Raw genomic sequence first — 15,755 nt, 5'->3', positions numbered from 1 at the left:
ATGGCATTCTTATGGTGATGCTCACAAGACTCAAGATCAAACTTAAGAGTTGCTGAAAGCTTTGAATTTTTTCCTAATTAGCCAGTGAGCTTGGTGGCAAATTTACTGGTGGTGAGACTTCCACTCAGTAAGATAACTGGAAAGCATGAAATAACATTTAATTTCCATTCTCTTGTGAAAAGATATGATATAGAAACAGTTAGGGTTCATTATTGGAACAAAGTCTAAATTGGGCAGCAGATTTTTATGATCAATGGAATTTGAAAGTTTGTCAGTCAGGTTGGTTTGAGGTAATTAGATCTTTATTGCTAAAACAAGCCCTTTTGACAGTTTTGCAAAAACTTTGCTGCTTAGGTGATATTTTCTGTTTCACTCCCATGAGTGACCAAGACAGAATTTCTTCTTACAATATCAATACAATATCAAGCAGGCAAGTAATGAGAATAAAGAAAAATATCAATTAAGGGATTATAAGTTGATCCAAAACCAAATTCTCCAAACTAACATTTTGAGAACTGTATGGCAGACAGTAAGGAGAATTGCTTCTGAGATCATGGGAGTGAAAGGGTTAAGATTGTTGAGAGCGCAGTTTGGATGGGCAAGGGTTAAACTTTTTTAAAATAACCAGCCCTTAGTATTCAAATTCATCTCTCTTTTCATGTATACCATTTGTAACAGATGGTAATTTATAACACTGCGCTTTTGTCTATCTTTTTGGATTGGTTTGTTTGTTTTGCTTGGCTGGTTCAAAGGAAGCATTGAAGGAGTGGATTTTCAATAGCATTTTATAGCTGGTGTCCTAGTGGTTACTTATAGGATGTGTGCCAATGCAGATGTCTAAAATCTGGATAACACCAAATATTTTCAGGTTTTTTTTTTCTTATTCAAACTATTTTTCTCCACTAAAGGAAGGACCTGGGTTTATTAGATACTACACAATGAAGTTTCTTAGGGAGATGCTTATCCATATGACTGGTTGATATTTTATATTTTTTTAATTGACCTCTGATTTCACTTTGCACATTATCATGAAATTGGATAGAGTGTGTTGATTTTGTTCCTTATTTTTGTCTGAAATATCGAGTAATTGCATATCAAAAAATTCTATCTGGCACTGGGGAATGACTTCTGCATCTAAAGAGATAAATACAATGAAATATACTAACCTCTGTAAATTCTCTGAGAGTGACATATAGTGAAAGGAAGAGACATTGTAGTTACCCATAAGAAACTGCTCAATATGACTAAGCTGACCTAGTTTTTTTCAAATCAGGATAATTTAGCCTACTATAAACATATTTTCTTTTCTTAATTTTTTCATCAATTTCACATATATATATATATGTTTACATGCAGGGACTACTGCTAGTTCTCCTTGGGGTTCTGGCCTGTGGGTCAGAAACCTTTCAGGGGCATTAAGAAATGATTTTCCAACTATGGCAGCCTACCTCTGCCTTCTAGGAATGCAATCTAATGCCCCTAGGCATTAGTGGGCTTGGTTGAAAGTTATCTATGTGGGTGATAAATTTACCCCCTTCTTTTGGCGATATTTAAGATGAAGACCACCACACATTCTGTGAAATTGTTTAAATTCGTGGAATCTGTTTTTGATCTTCATGGTCCCCCTTACTTACTTGGAAGTAATTTTTGTCTCTCCTGTTCTGGAAGCATGCTGTTTGGGGCTTGCTTGCAGCCCACTCCTCGGTATTGCAATGAGAGTGGGGAAGCATGTAGGTTTCCGTGTCACGGCAACACAAGAGCGTGCAAGGTCCTTAAGGGTTCTGGCTGGGAAATGAAAACCCCCCCCCCCCCAAAAGACCTATGCCACACTGGCTTTGCTTGCTGGCTCGCATCTCAAAGGCCTCTTGCCAGTTGTACTGATGTCACTCTTTACAATGGCCAATTTATGTTATCAACTCAGTTGATAACACTGAAATACCCTGTTATGCTCTCTCACTGACACAGCACTAAAGTTTTTGTAGAAAATTATCCCCTTTATTCATCAGCACCATTAAGAGATTGCAGGCAGGCTCGCAGGCATAAGCCCAAAAGTTAAACGAAAGACAAACTCAAGGTTAGGACCGTTGAGTTTGGCCATTTTATTGCTCTGTCTTCAGTCAATATTTTTGCTCTGTTACACAGTGGAACACGGCATGTTTTGCCCATTCCATTTCCTTATTACGGTAAAATTGTATAATTTTGAACAAATTGTGGTAATACATACATTACATTTTATCCAGTTTGTTGCGTATAGTTTTACGTCAATCATTTGTCTTCATTTATGAAGCCGTGATTATTGTAATCATCTCTACAATTGACGAACAATACTAATCAAAGAAGATGTTTTGAGGTGAATGACACAGGCGTAATCGGAGTAAAAGAACTACAATTGCTCCCAATAGGAGTGAAACATACGATCTTCCGATTAGTTCTTTGAATGCTCTACCACTGAGCTATAGGAGACTCGTGGCAGGCTTGGCCATTAAACTAGGCCCATGGTGACAAACTTCCGAACTACTAATCGAAAGGTTGTCGGGTCGACCCCTATTGACATCTCTCGGAGTTATTATTTTTTCTGAATGTGCCATTCACTAAATAACATCATCTTTCATTTAAACAGTAGGCTTAAATAATAAAACTCACCATCTTAATAAAAATCAATTTTTTTTTGGAAATGGGAAAGTTCTTCTGTCAGTAGGACAATTTTGTGAAAAAATTTGAAAGGAAATCCTCGTTGTTTAATCTCTTCATAATAATTCAGTTTAGCATGTTTGAGAGATCTCTCTATATAGTAGATTTATAGAATCTACAGGGAAAGTGTTATATGTAAGATCTGACTATGAATTGGACTGCATTGTGTTATTAGGGAATACAAGAAATCGTGAACACCGGGAACATTTCTCTAATATTTTTGTGTCAAGGAAAATAAGCCAATCGCGTGAAAAATCGTGACTGTCCGTTGTGTAAATGCTAATCAAGTTGTTCTTTTGCAGTTTTCAGAGGTGTCTGTTGGTATAACTGAGACTTATTACCACCCTTCGTTGCGAGATTGATGGTTAGCTATCTTCACGGCCAGTATTGAGAGAATTTGCGAGTTCATTACTAGTAAACTTAAAAAAAGACGAGCAGAATTCGAATATAAACCCATCTCCACCAGGTAATCTTTTGCATCTAAAACTTCCGTTAACTTTTTTGCATTTCTCAAATGACACGAAACCTTCGTTCTCTCCTCTTGAAGGGGAAAGTTGTGAAATTTGTAACCCCTCAGGTAACTGGCCTAGGAGGTCGTTCCTAACAATTGTTTCAGGTTAGAATTTCTTCAGTAATATTGATTCTTTTTCAGTCAAAACCATTCACTATATGTGTTCTATTCTCATCTTTTGACTCAAAGAAAACTCAAAGAAAACTCTTACAGTATCATGGGAACAGCATCTCGGTTCTTTGGAAATGTTCAGCAAGAAAAGGACAATTACTTTCGTGAGCTGGAATTTCGTTTGAAGGATTTAGGACCTGAGCATGTTGACGTGGCAGATTCTTACTTTAGCTTGGGGGCCGTATGTTATGCCCTTGGTGAATTTCAGCAAGCAAAGGACTATCATGGTCGTGCGCTGGATATTCGTTTGAAGAATTTAGGACCTGAGCATGCTGACGTGGCATGGTCTTACTGTGAGTTGGGGAACGTATGTGATGTCCTTGGTGAATTGCCGCAAGCAAAGGACTATTGTCGTCGTGCGCTGGATATTCATTTGAAGAATTTAGGACCGGAGCATGTTGAGGTGGCAAATTCTTACAATAGATTGGGGAACGTATGTGGTGTCCTTGGTGAATTGCAGCAAGCAAAGGACTATCATGATCGTGCGCTGGATATTCGTTTGAAGAGTTTAGGACCTGAGCATGCTGACGTGGCATGTTCTTACGATTGCTTGGGGTCCGTATATAGTTTCCTTGGTGATCTTGAGCGAGAAAAGGATAACTCTGAGCGTGCGCGTAACATTCTTGCGAATAAAAATTTCTGTGATTTCATTGCTATCCCTATTATTCCCAAAAATAATAGCACTGAAAGAGCTGATGCCCCTTTTTTGAGCAAGTTTCAAGCTGTGCACTCAGTCCCGCCTTATATATTGACCAGAGGATCCAGCGCGAAGGCCGCTTATCAGAGAGCTCTTGAAACGGGAAAGACATTAGATAAGCGGGCTAAAATCTTGTTGATTGGCCAAGACCGGGTTGGCAAAACTAGTGTCTTACGTTCTTTGAAAGGTGAACTATTCCGACAAGATGAATCGAGCACAGTGGGGGTGCAAATAGACATGCCTCTGAAACATGTTAGTGAAAAACCATGGAAGAATTCCAAAGAGGAACAAGAAAAAAATACCTTCCATTACAAATGTGCTCTAAATGTTAGTAACCAGTTATTAACTGAACCACTAAACGAAATTTACGTGAACAGCGAAGTTACGAAGCAAACAGAGACTGATGAGACACAGAGAACAGAGGGGATGATCGGTGAAATAGGATCAAACGTGGGTATGTACCTCATTACGAACTGTTGATTTGGTTTCTGTGTTGTTGAAAAACTTTACGCTAGCAAATCACAGAGGCCGCACGTTACTTTACCTTTTACAAGTTGCTACTAAGACCGGAAGGGGACGTGATAGGAGATAGGTTGTCGTTGGAGTTTTAAAATTCAACACCTCGCACACAGGTAACGACGATATTTCAAAATGGGTTTTTACGTCGTTATTTAACCCGTTTTCTCGGCAGGTCTGCAACACATCTTTGTTGACGGCTGATTGAGTGATACCAACAACAGCTTGACACGAGTTTCACTCCTGAAGATATGCTTCTAGAACAGTCTATGATCACATCATGTTATTTGTAAATCAGTATGCATGGCTAAGCTCGCGACTTCATCGTAACAAGGAAAACAGCAGACCCTTACGGAATTTTTTCGAGTATTCTACAACTTTACTCGACACGCAAAGTTATAATCTTACGTTTTTAAACCTGAAAAACAAGCCGTCAAAGTAAAGCAAAAAATCAAAAAGGGAAAAAAAAACCGGCAAGGACAACCATAGCACAACAGCGAAATATCATTGGGTTAAATGGAGTAAATCAAAGCTAATTTTTTTTTCAGAATTCTTCGATGAGGTTGAACCGAAGAGCTCACCAAAGGTTTTTAATACATTTTATTATTCATTTATATTTAAACGTGATATTTAAGCTTTTTATGAATGGCCAACTTCCATTCCAACTTTGCTAATTGAATTGACTTGTGTGTGTTTTCGGTTCTATTCAGGAAAAGCAAGATCATGATATAGAAACCAGGACTCGGGTGAACTCAGATATAATTTCTCCGATAACACAAGGAGACAACGGGCATCATGAGAAGCGAAACAGTCACATGCCTGATGACGTGGCGCGACTTACAACTGAAAACCTCTCGAGGATAGAGTCAGTGAAGGATGACGGCATTTGGCCAGTTTGCATGGATTTTGGTGGTCAAGCCATTTACCGTGCTATTCATCCTATTCTCGCTTCGCGTGAAGCAGTTTATCTGCTAGTGGTTGATCCTACCAAAGATCTGTCTGCCCCAGCCCAATGTTTGGTGAAAGAGTCTGGTTACGATGAAGTTAAGATTCCGTCTCCTGACAAGAATGACACAAACCTAGATCACATTATGAGGTGGATTGACATGGTGAATTCCTTCAAACACGAAAATAACGGCGACGTATTACCACCTGTCATTTTGGTTGGAACACACGCCGACCTAGTAAAAGACCCCGAAATCGTGACTACAAGTGTAAAGGACATTATTTGTGACACAGCAAGAGAGTTTAGTGAACACATAATCGGAAAAACATTTGCAGTGAACAACACTCTTGCTGGTAAGGAACTGGAGGAAGAAGATCCCCAAGTTGTTGCCTTACGGAAAGAGATTCTGAAGGTTGCAGATACCTTGCCACATACAAAAGATGTGGTTCCTTTAAAGTGGCTTCAAGTGGAAAATGAAGTTCGTAATCTAGCAAGCGCGGGGACAAATTATGTCACAAGGCAAGACTTCCGAAAGAATATCTGTGACGAAATTTGCAAATTTGAGGTCCAAGATGACTATGAAGTACTTTTACACTTTTTGCACGATCGTGGTTCAGTGGTTTATCATGGTAGGGCTGACGATCCAGGTAGTCTGGTTTTTTTTAATCAAAAGTGGTTGATTGATGTTTTGTGTCAGATAATAACGGTTGAAAAACAGAAAGAAGAGAAAACTCTCATTTCAAATCTCCGCAAAGATCTTGGCGAGTACGGCATTCTTGATGCAAAACTGCTTGATTACTCTTGCACAAAACTGGGCGTTGGCGACATCAAAGAGTCTTTACTTTTCCTCATGAAGAAGTTCAACCTTCTTTGCGAATATACGGGAAAAGATGGCAGTTCCGTGTATCTTGTTCCGTGCATGCTGACCTCCACACCGCACGATTCATTGATGCCGGACGTTTCTGTTAACCCAGGCCCTGCACCCGTTTATGTCACATTCACCACTCAGTACGTCCCAATTGGTCTCTTTCCAAGAATGGTTGTCCTTTGCCTCGAATTTGCACAAAGACGGATTGCTTGTGATCAACCAAAGCTCCAGGCTAACTTTGCTCGTTTCTTTGTGGGAGACCACACTGCAGTCGATTTTGTTTGCTACAAGCGTGTGATCAAAGTAGAAGTTTGGAATTACATCGATCAAAGTATGAACCCTGTGTACACTGAGCCTAACGTTTGCAGAGAGGTCTTAAGGTAGGTGCACGTAAGTGAGTCATTCTATATTCGGTTGGTAACTTTTAAACGAATTACTAGTTTGTGAAATCAGAAGTGGTTTTTGTTGCGATGTGAATTGATCCGACAAGTTTAGTTTGTTCATAACATTGTCAACCCTCTGATAGTGTAATACGTGTCATAGTTACGATGTTGTTTTAAGGGAGGCTTAAGTCTAGTTCATTTCTCTCGGGTGAACATTGTGTACATTACGTACTTTCCGGACATTAATGTATCTACGTGAAAGATTTTTAAGAGAAAATATCAACCCCTTTGATAAAAGTCTTTCCCTCTCTTTCAGCTTTTTGAAGACTAGTTTGGAGAGGCTGCACGAGGAGAATCATTGGCTGCAAAAAGTATCATGGGATCTCTGCGCGAGGTGCAATTTGTGTCGGCCCCAGTTTGTTCCCGGAACCGCAAAGTGTTATTGGCATGCGAAAGCAGATTGTTGCCATGATGATTGTGTGCATTATGTTTCCTTGACAAGGAAGCCTGTCGTTTGCTCGCGTACACTGCGGGGTCCAAAGGTTTGTCCACCCAAGACTTGGAGTCAGGTAAAGCTAATTCAAGTTTCTTGCGATCAGGTTTTCGTTCCATTTAACCTGGAAATGGGATTGGAATCAGGTTTGGTCAGATCTTAATAAAGCTCTGAGTGGCCTTAAGACTGGAAATGATAACATTTAAAACGCTGAAGAAGTACATTCCTATTGCCTCCTATTTAATGTTCCACTTGATTTCACGACTCAGGACTTTGCCTGGAAGCTTTTTGTTCCTATAATGGTTGGGTTTGCCCTTTGGATGGTTATTTGGAGAATACTAACACTATGAGCAATTTATTTGGTTTCAGGTATTGGAGGATGCCACTGACAAAAACTACAGTGGTAAGTCTTTACAAAGCTTTCCTCAGACTAATGGTAACTAATTATTACTAGTTTTGCTAGAAAAGTACGTAAAATTTCGACTATACCTTTTCTTGGTTGTCGAACGTTTCTCGTAAAAAGTCAACATTTACTGACCAAGAGGAAAAATGTATGCCTTCATTGCCCCTGTCGTCTTGAGGACAAGCCAACGAACTAATTTGATACCTTGTGGAGGTCAGAATGCGAATACACTTTATGACCGACATTCTTAAGTTGAAGGCAACTAAACAAGCTCGTTTTCCCTCAAAAATAATATAATATTTGGACTTAAAAAATGAAATTATAGCCATGAGTATTTTTCAAAACTCGTAAGCTCCGTGAGCCACATATATTTGCCTTTACCAGGCTCTCAATCTGTGGAGAGAAGTGAAAGGGCTGGCGAGCGACGTAAAGGTTGCATGACCCTCACTCTTTTTGGGTGCCTGCTTTTTTTTCTTGGTCCTACTGACCGAGAGACTTGCTCAGGAATGTTGAAGAATGAAACAGACCTAAGGGTTTTTTATATTTCGTCAGGGATCTCCTCTTCGGCGCATTGCAGTCCTGTTCATTTCGGAAAGCGAGATCTTCCGTGCGAGATTGCGCAATCAGTTATTCCCGCTAAGGTTTCTCGACCATGTAACATATGTCATATTTTAAGGTCACGATGTTACAGATTATAGAAATTGTAAAATTCAATCTTCGAGAACATCGTAATTGGTTCAGGCACTTAGGAGACTGAGTTTAAGCCGAAGATCTCCGAATCAGTGCCTACCCTAGAGCACCCTTGCTATCAGCTAAAATTTATTTAAATGTTTAACCTCGAATGAGCGGCCTAAGTTCTACCCCCCCCCTCATATTTTTAGAAGCCCCTCCCTTCCTACCCCCCCTCTTACTTAAAGAGTTATTTTGTCTCCATAGCTTTGATTTCTTTCCGTTGTTTCCTCGTTTAACCAAGATTCAGCGCGGTCAAGGTTGAATCCAATCATACACTCTTTATTTGCAGATTTTGATAGAACAGTGACAAACCAAGGAAGGGAGTCGTTTATTTGCGAGGAAGTGTCTCTCGCAGGTGTGTCAATATTCTTTTATCAAATTGTAGTGCTTTCATTCTTCTACTGCGCTCTTTTTATGACATTCCTTTCAATACACTTAGGAAAAAGTTTAAAAGAAGGCACTCTATGTAGTGATGATCACCAGGCACTGTCGAACTCCATATCAAAAGACTGGAGGAAGCTTGGACGCCGGCTGGGTATTCTCGAGGAAGACCTTGATAACATTGATGAAAGGAGACGTGATCTTTATGAGAAGGCTTATCAAATGTTACGGTTGTGGAAGGAAAAAAAACGCTTCGAATGCCACTTATCGTGTTCTGTGCCAAGCATTGTGCCACGAGTGTTTAAATCGAAGAGACTTAGCTGAAAGATTTTGCTTTCGCTAAGTATACTATCCTCGGTAGAGGAATAACTGATAGTTAGGAAATGGACTTCTTTCTTACCATCGAAAGCTATGTTTATAACTTCGTGTATGTAATAAAGGGCTTTCATTGACTTTACCATGGTAAGCTGAATTATACACGCGTTTTGATTACTTTTAATCTATTGAAGGATTGATGTAAAGATGACGTCATCATTACAAGGATATGTTATTTTATTATTGTACGATGTAAATAGATTCCATGTTGCCGTGGGTCTGTACAGTAAAAGATCAAAGAAAACGTCAATATGTGGTAGGAACATCAGTGACAAACTCAGCTACCATATCATGACGTCATCTGTCATCTGTAACTTATCAGACGCACAGCGAGTGATTATAATTAGAATTATACGGATGTTTTTCCATTTATTTGTAGCCTCAAATTTTTCAGTATCATTTGCCCAATTTAATTTTTGAGCTTGAAATGTAAATCAATGACATTTAAAAATAGATGTTGTTTATTATATAACCCGTGAAAAACTTCATTGAGAAATTTAAATATTGTAAACATTTATTACTCAATGTAAATATACGTTAAAGAGTTTCAAACCATATGGAAACCACTCAGTTTTGCTGTGTAGTAAAATTTGTTAGTTAGCGACAACCATGGTTCAACGCAAGTGCATGTAGTGGTGAAAGGTAGTAGGTATAATGCGCGTTAATTAGTGTTGAAGCGCACGGAAAACTCTACAGTTTTTTCAATATCATTTTTTAAATTTACAACATTAAATGGTGTGATTATAAGTAGTTTTTATCAGAAATTTTCTTGTGCCACTATCTAAAAGCATAGGGAAATGGATAGCAAATACGGAAGCAACAACAACTGAGCACCATATTTTTAGTGTAAAACAAAACCATGAACGAAACGGTCGGACGGTATTACACAGTCACATAATTTTCCACACTCTTCGTTGTCTTTGTCACATTTCTTTGTGAACGCAGCTTTTTATGCTACTTTTGTGACCTTGGATATTTAGTACGCCCGAAGTATTTTCTCATCCCTGATGATGCCGTTGATCGGCGAAAGCTTGCGTTTTAGATTTTACTTTTAAACAGCAGTTTAAGACCTCATTAGAACAGTTTTATATTTGTAATTATGCTGCTGAAGGACAACATGAACAGATTATACTTTCACAAAACTACGTTGTTTCCCGGCAATATTAGGCGTACCTTTCTCTTTATCCTCTAGCTTCGCCTAGTGACTCGAACATCATGATCTCCACTGTCGATAACAGTACCGCTGGTCCGTTGATGGTGTATCATTTACTTTGTGTTTGTGCGTTTTTTCTTCACTTTATTTATCAGGGGTAGAAGAAAAGCAACGGATTGACAAAGTTAAATTTTGTGCGCGCGTATAAACGTGCCGTGTAGACGAGCGCGGTCGACGGTTTTTATACCAAGTTAAGAAGGCAGTCATACGCGGTTCAAACCAAAGTAAGACCTTACACTGGCGTCAAGAAATCCGCTGTCATGGTGTCTTTGAGATTTCTTTCTATAATTTAGGTTAGAGTTTTGACTTTTTCTTGAGATTCCAGTTAAAAAGTTAAATAAGCTGATCATATGTGCACAATATAGTATTTATTTTGCAATTATAAAGTGACCAATGTAATAATTCCTCTGTAGCTCACATCGGACCACGGTCGCGAAATTTGCGTAAAAAGTTTTCTAAGGGTACACACGTGAATTCAAATAGCTTCTTCCCTGGTAACTTGAACGTTGCGATCGATCACAAATATTTTGGTGATTTTATTTTGTGGCTCTGTTTAAATTTTTGTAAGTATGTTTGACAAACTTCTGACCGCCAAGTGGCTTCTAAGTGCCGTTTCCTTTGGAAAATGGCCTCGTTGATAGTAGGTCAGAGAAACAACGGATTTATTGTGTGGACAGAAACTATATGAAGCAATGAGAGAATTACTGTAACGACATAAACTGGTGCGTTTGGCTAGCAATTCTTACATTTCAGACCACCCTTCGGAAAACCAGACTCAATTTCTGGAAGGAAAGCTCGTAAAATCTTGACAGAATTCTTATCTAATTGCCTTTCAACTTTTCCAGTTTTAATTAAAAGCAAATGGCATGTGGTACAATCTTTTAATCGCCACTAGATTGGATTTCATCGGCCCCTCATAAGTTGATAGCGATCTTAAGCCTGAGTTTCAACAAGCCGCACTGTTAGAGTCTATGCATATTGCTTCACGCCGCCTTCCCTATCCGAACTAATTAAAATATTCCTACGTATCTAATGTGTTCCTTATGTGGAGCAGAATTCTCCGTGTTTCAACAACCTCGCCGACGTATTAAACGCACTTGACACTTGGTTTACACGAAATCCGACGTGACAGCCATACATCATTTATGAAAACTTTTACGTGGATAAGATGGTCGAATAAAAATATTTTGTCAAGGTTTCATTCGATGACATGTTTTATTTACAAACAAAACTTATAAATCTCACTTTCAGGCGGAGAATTTACAGAAAATACAATTACTCGAGCTGCGTTTAGATTCTACGGGAAGCGCCTAAATAGAAGTATTGTTTGTAGTGGAATACGGTTCCCTAGAACTTCTTGTTTGAATGTGCTAAGCAAACGTACGAAGAAATCAGGGACAAGTCCTAAAAAGCAATGCAAATATTTGGATTGATGGTCAAGTACCGAAACTGAGATAAGAGGTAAATTATCCATGTTTCTTTTAGGGTGCACGAAACAAACAGGCAGCTGTGAAGATTCCCTAGTGTTGTGTCTCCAGAGTCTTGGAAAAGAGTGAGCCTATAACGCAATTTGTAATGCCATGTACCAATTTATTTGGACGCGAAAGTTTGTCCATTTTATTTGATCACAGTGTGTGATATTCCTAAGATTAGAGGGAGAACTCACGGATCCGTCGATAGTTATTTTCACGCATTTGGAAAACTTTTGCCATTTAGATTGAGCCATAAATATCCTTTTTCACTGAGTCCGTCTCAGGAATCATAGAAAGTGATGCAAAATTACGCAAAGCTTGCAGCTGAATGGGTGACTCTAAGTAATAAACTTAAACTATAGTTTAAGGCAGAGATTAATTGATTTATTCTTGTTGTTGGTTTGTGCCGAATCTGAATTATATAAACTGGCTGGGCTGAAACTTACCAAAGTTTTAATTTGTCACACGAATTGCGACTTTAGTATAACAATTTATCGTTCAACTGCCGTAACAAATAAGTGGTGAACTGATTAGAGTTTGTACAATTTTGATTCAGAGTAGACATGGCATGAAATATATTTTGGATTTTAGCAGTGGCACCATCACGAAGGAGCTTTTCGTGTCATCCGTTCTCCAAGTAAAATTTGGGTTTGGAGAGATTTTCAATTTGCAGGGAGTAATATTGGAGAACCATGAGAAAACCCTTCGGAATCGATCGCTATTGTTTGCCATCTTTGGTACTGATGCACATTCCAGTGCACTCGGCTGCTTGTTGTAACCCTCAAAAGGGGTTGAATGAAACGAGTTTGGCTTTACAAGGAGTTTAGCATTTACTATTTTAACTAAGCTTTCTGTCTTTGTCTGTTTATTAGGGCAAGAGGTTCAACTGTATACAACCCTTTGTTCTTCAAAGGTTCTGATCGGCTGCGAGAGGAGCCACACTCGACCTCAGACAGTAATACAAACGTCACAGATAGAAAACCGAATGAAGCTTAGTGGGCTCAGCACTCATGCAGTCGTTTGCTCAGCTAACTAGGGAGCCTTTTGTTGTAAAGAGAAGGAAACGTAGGAGAAGATCTTCTGAGATTACTCCTGTGCATTGTTATGAAAACTGAAGCGAAGTGCAATCTTGTGCCGACTGCATCAAGTGAAGAATGTCAAACGCTCCTTGCTTGTTCTTTAAATATGTGCAGCAAAAAGCCACAGCATGTCAAGGTTACTGGATGGTTTTTGAAAGATTTCAGCACAATGCTATTCACAAAACAAGTATATATATATTGAAAAGGCAATGATGTGTTCCTTTTCCTTCGGTTGAGAAACGTCCTGTCTCGATGCAATCTTGCTTAATCCGTCATATTGCTTCTATTAATTCTTATGGTCAGACTCTTTTGTAATCAAATAGTGGCGCTCACAGTTCCGAGAATTGTTTAAAATGTTTTATTTTAAGTATATTGTTCCCTTCTGGTCACATCTGTTGTGCAGGAAACACAGCAGTGACGAAAATACCACTATTTCATTGTCAGTTGAGGCGAAAGGATATCAGTTCCTTGAGTAAAGTTTGCAGAGTTACTTATGTAAGGCTACCAGGGGATCAGGTCAAAAGCATGACTCAGTAATCAAATGAGCTCGCTGAGTTGACGTGGACAAATTTAAACTTGCCTTCGAAATGGTAACGTCTGGAATCAGATCTGATCATGTTTTTTTGTTTAGCCATGACTAGCTCTATCCTAGGCTCGTCGGATTCCATACGAAATAAACAACTCTTTCCCTCAGTCAGAAAAAAAAGGGGTGAGAAATTCTCAAGTAAAGGAGTAACTTACCTCGGATTTTTGTTAGACTTTTGAAGAGAGCTGTCTATAGCAGATCGCGAGAGCTGCTGTCCCGGATTTACGAGAGGTAAATAACGAAGTATCTCAAGCTTAGGATATTTGTTGTAACCCCAAACTTTTCTATAACAATGATTAATAAGACATAATGGAGCGGGAAATTTGCATTTCGTAGCGTAAGATCTATCTTAGTTCGGATCGGAGTAAGGAATATGATGTAAAGGTTTTGATATGAACGATGCCTCAAATTAAGCTTGCAAAGGTTTTCTGGTTCTCAAGACCAAGATTTTTCAAATGTTGCTGTTCAGAAAAAACAGTTCTTTATTTTCTCCTTAGCTTCGTTTCCTTCAGCGATTATAAACGATTAGGAATTTTTCAATAACAATGTTCAAAGTGCTAGTATTCTTGCAAGAGCTCGCTAAATCGAAGCCGGAAATGTTGACGGAAAGTTGCTTTCGGATGCCGCGGCCAATGTTAAGGTGAGGCAATCTCCGCGCCGGAGACAGCAAGATCTAAGCCAGGCCGACCGCTTAGCACGCATAGGAAGCTCAATTTTAAAATCAGGGCTCGTGAAAAACCGCCATACTTAATGCAACGTCCAGAAAAGTGAAAATAAATTTTGCGCAATATTTTGTTGATTCTGCAGAGCTCTGTGGCTGGCAGATGAGACGACTTTCTTTAGCTGGTTAATCGATTTGTAATAGCAGCATTTTATATTTAGACCCACCATGAGAACCTTGCTGATGTCTGCGATCTGTTTTTGCTATTAGCGTAGGTGTGGCACGGAATGATTCTTAAAAATATTTTCATCGGGGAACAGAGTTAAGCTGGAAGCATAAGAAGTTTTGGAAAGCGACTGTTAACAACTAAGGGGAGGGGGAGGGTAACTCGTTTTGTGCCGTTTTGTCTGTAAACGGCCGGGAAAAGATATCCGTTATTGTGATCTTAGAGTATGAGTATTGTGTTTTATTTATCAAGTTAAAATGAATACAAGAGAAAGGGAAATAACCGAGATATTTTTTCGGATAGACTTAACCAACTCTTCAATCCGGTACCAAACTCTTAACCTCATCTCCATTTCCCTACTACAAAACTAGAGGAGAGTAGGTATGAAAACGGGAATGGATTTGAGGGGTCAGTTGTAAAGTGGGTGTGTAAAATAATAACTTTTGGTCTAACATAGGGTCAGCTTTGGAGGACCAGGCGGCATGCCCCTACCGAAATTCCCCTCCCCTCGAGAGAACATTCCCGTTCTGTGAGCTACTTCCATGATAACGCTTTCGGGTTATACCTCAAAGTGCCGGGATATGGTTGAGTCACGTTATAATATGATGGGCTGCTCTATGGCATTTGGAAACTGGATGATCAATTTACATACGAATTCAGCCGTCTCGTCAAAATTGAAGACCTCTCGTTCGCGAATCGGCGCTTTATGTGACTGTAACCCTGTTCGCGTGTCAAACTCCAGTAATAAGTTTGTGAGGTACACATCAGCAAGAAGGTGCGGGGGAGGGGATGGTGGGAAAAAACAATGGAAATTTTGAGATGCCTTTCTCATGACATAATGACCACATTGACGTCTGTGCAATAATATTCCTGCCATTGCAACGGCGACCTCTCTCCATTCCCCCTCGACCAAGTCAGCCGTCGTAGACAAGCCCTGTCGTTTGGATCTTAACCTCGCTATTGACTGTTACGCGGTGAACACAATTAGATGTAATCGTTTAGCACTCTTTATTATTTTCCACGGGACTTTATTCAATAAAATGGGTAAGTTTTTAAAGAAACTGTGGTGCTACGTCAGTTAAGAGGGTGAGCTGGGAGTATTAAAAAATAATTTTGTTTTATCAACTGAGTTGATAATTTAGATTAGTCACGGTAAAGAGTTCCCAAAGCTAACGTTTCGATCGTTAGACCGTCAGTCGTCGGTTCGTTCTGAAAAGGGGCTAATACTTGCAGAGTCTAGTTAGAGAGTCTTCACGACGGCCAATTTTCGTTATCTTCTCAGTTGATAAAACCAAATGGATTGTATTGGCGTTGCCCTCCTCCTCCCCACACCCAAGGGGGACTTCTAAAT

The 15,755-nt window shown here is 39.4% G+C and overlaps 1 protein-coding gene and 1 long non-coding RNA gene across 2 annotated transcripts; both read left to right on the top strand.

Annotated features, from left to right (window-relative positions):
• The first annotated feature begins 3,481 nt into the window (after positions 1–3,481).
• LOC149039578 (uncharacterized) lies at positions 3,482–8,839 on the top strand. The gene is made up of 5 exons (XM_089182939.1): positions 3,482–4,524; positions 5,135–5,172; positions 5,297–6,780; positions 7,100–7,679; positions 8,701–8,839. Exons 1-4 carry the CDS (start codon positions 4,308–4,310, stop codon positions 7,437–7,439), a joined length of 2,079 nt encoding a protein of 692 aa, XP_089039065.1. The 5' UTR covers positions 3,482–4,307; the 3' UTR covers positions 7,440–7,679; positions 8,701–8,839.
• Positions 8,840–11,668: 2,829 nt separating this feature from the next.
• On the top strand, positions 11,669–14,662 carry LOC149039577 (uncharacterized). The gene is made up of 2 exons (XR_016179584.1): positions 11,669–11,841; positions 12,725–14,662. It is a non-coding gene; the product is annotated as an uncharacterized LOC149039577 (long non-coding RNA).
• The last annotated feature ends 1,093 nt before the right edge of the window (positions 14,663–15,755 follow it).

Source organism: Pocillopora damicornis, chromosome 9 (genome assembly GCF_964200805.1).
Source record: "Pocillopora damicornis chromosome 9, jaPocDami1.2, whole genome shotgun sequence".
Classification (NCBI taxonomy): domain Eukaryota; kingdom Metazoa; phylum Cnidaria; class Anthozoa; order Scleractinia; family Pocilloporidae; genus Pocillopora; species Pocillopora damicornis.
Note: the sequence above shows the minus strand (reverse complement) of the source record. Positions and strands in the feature narration are given on the sequence as shown.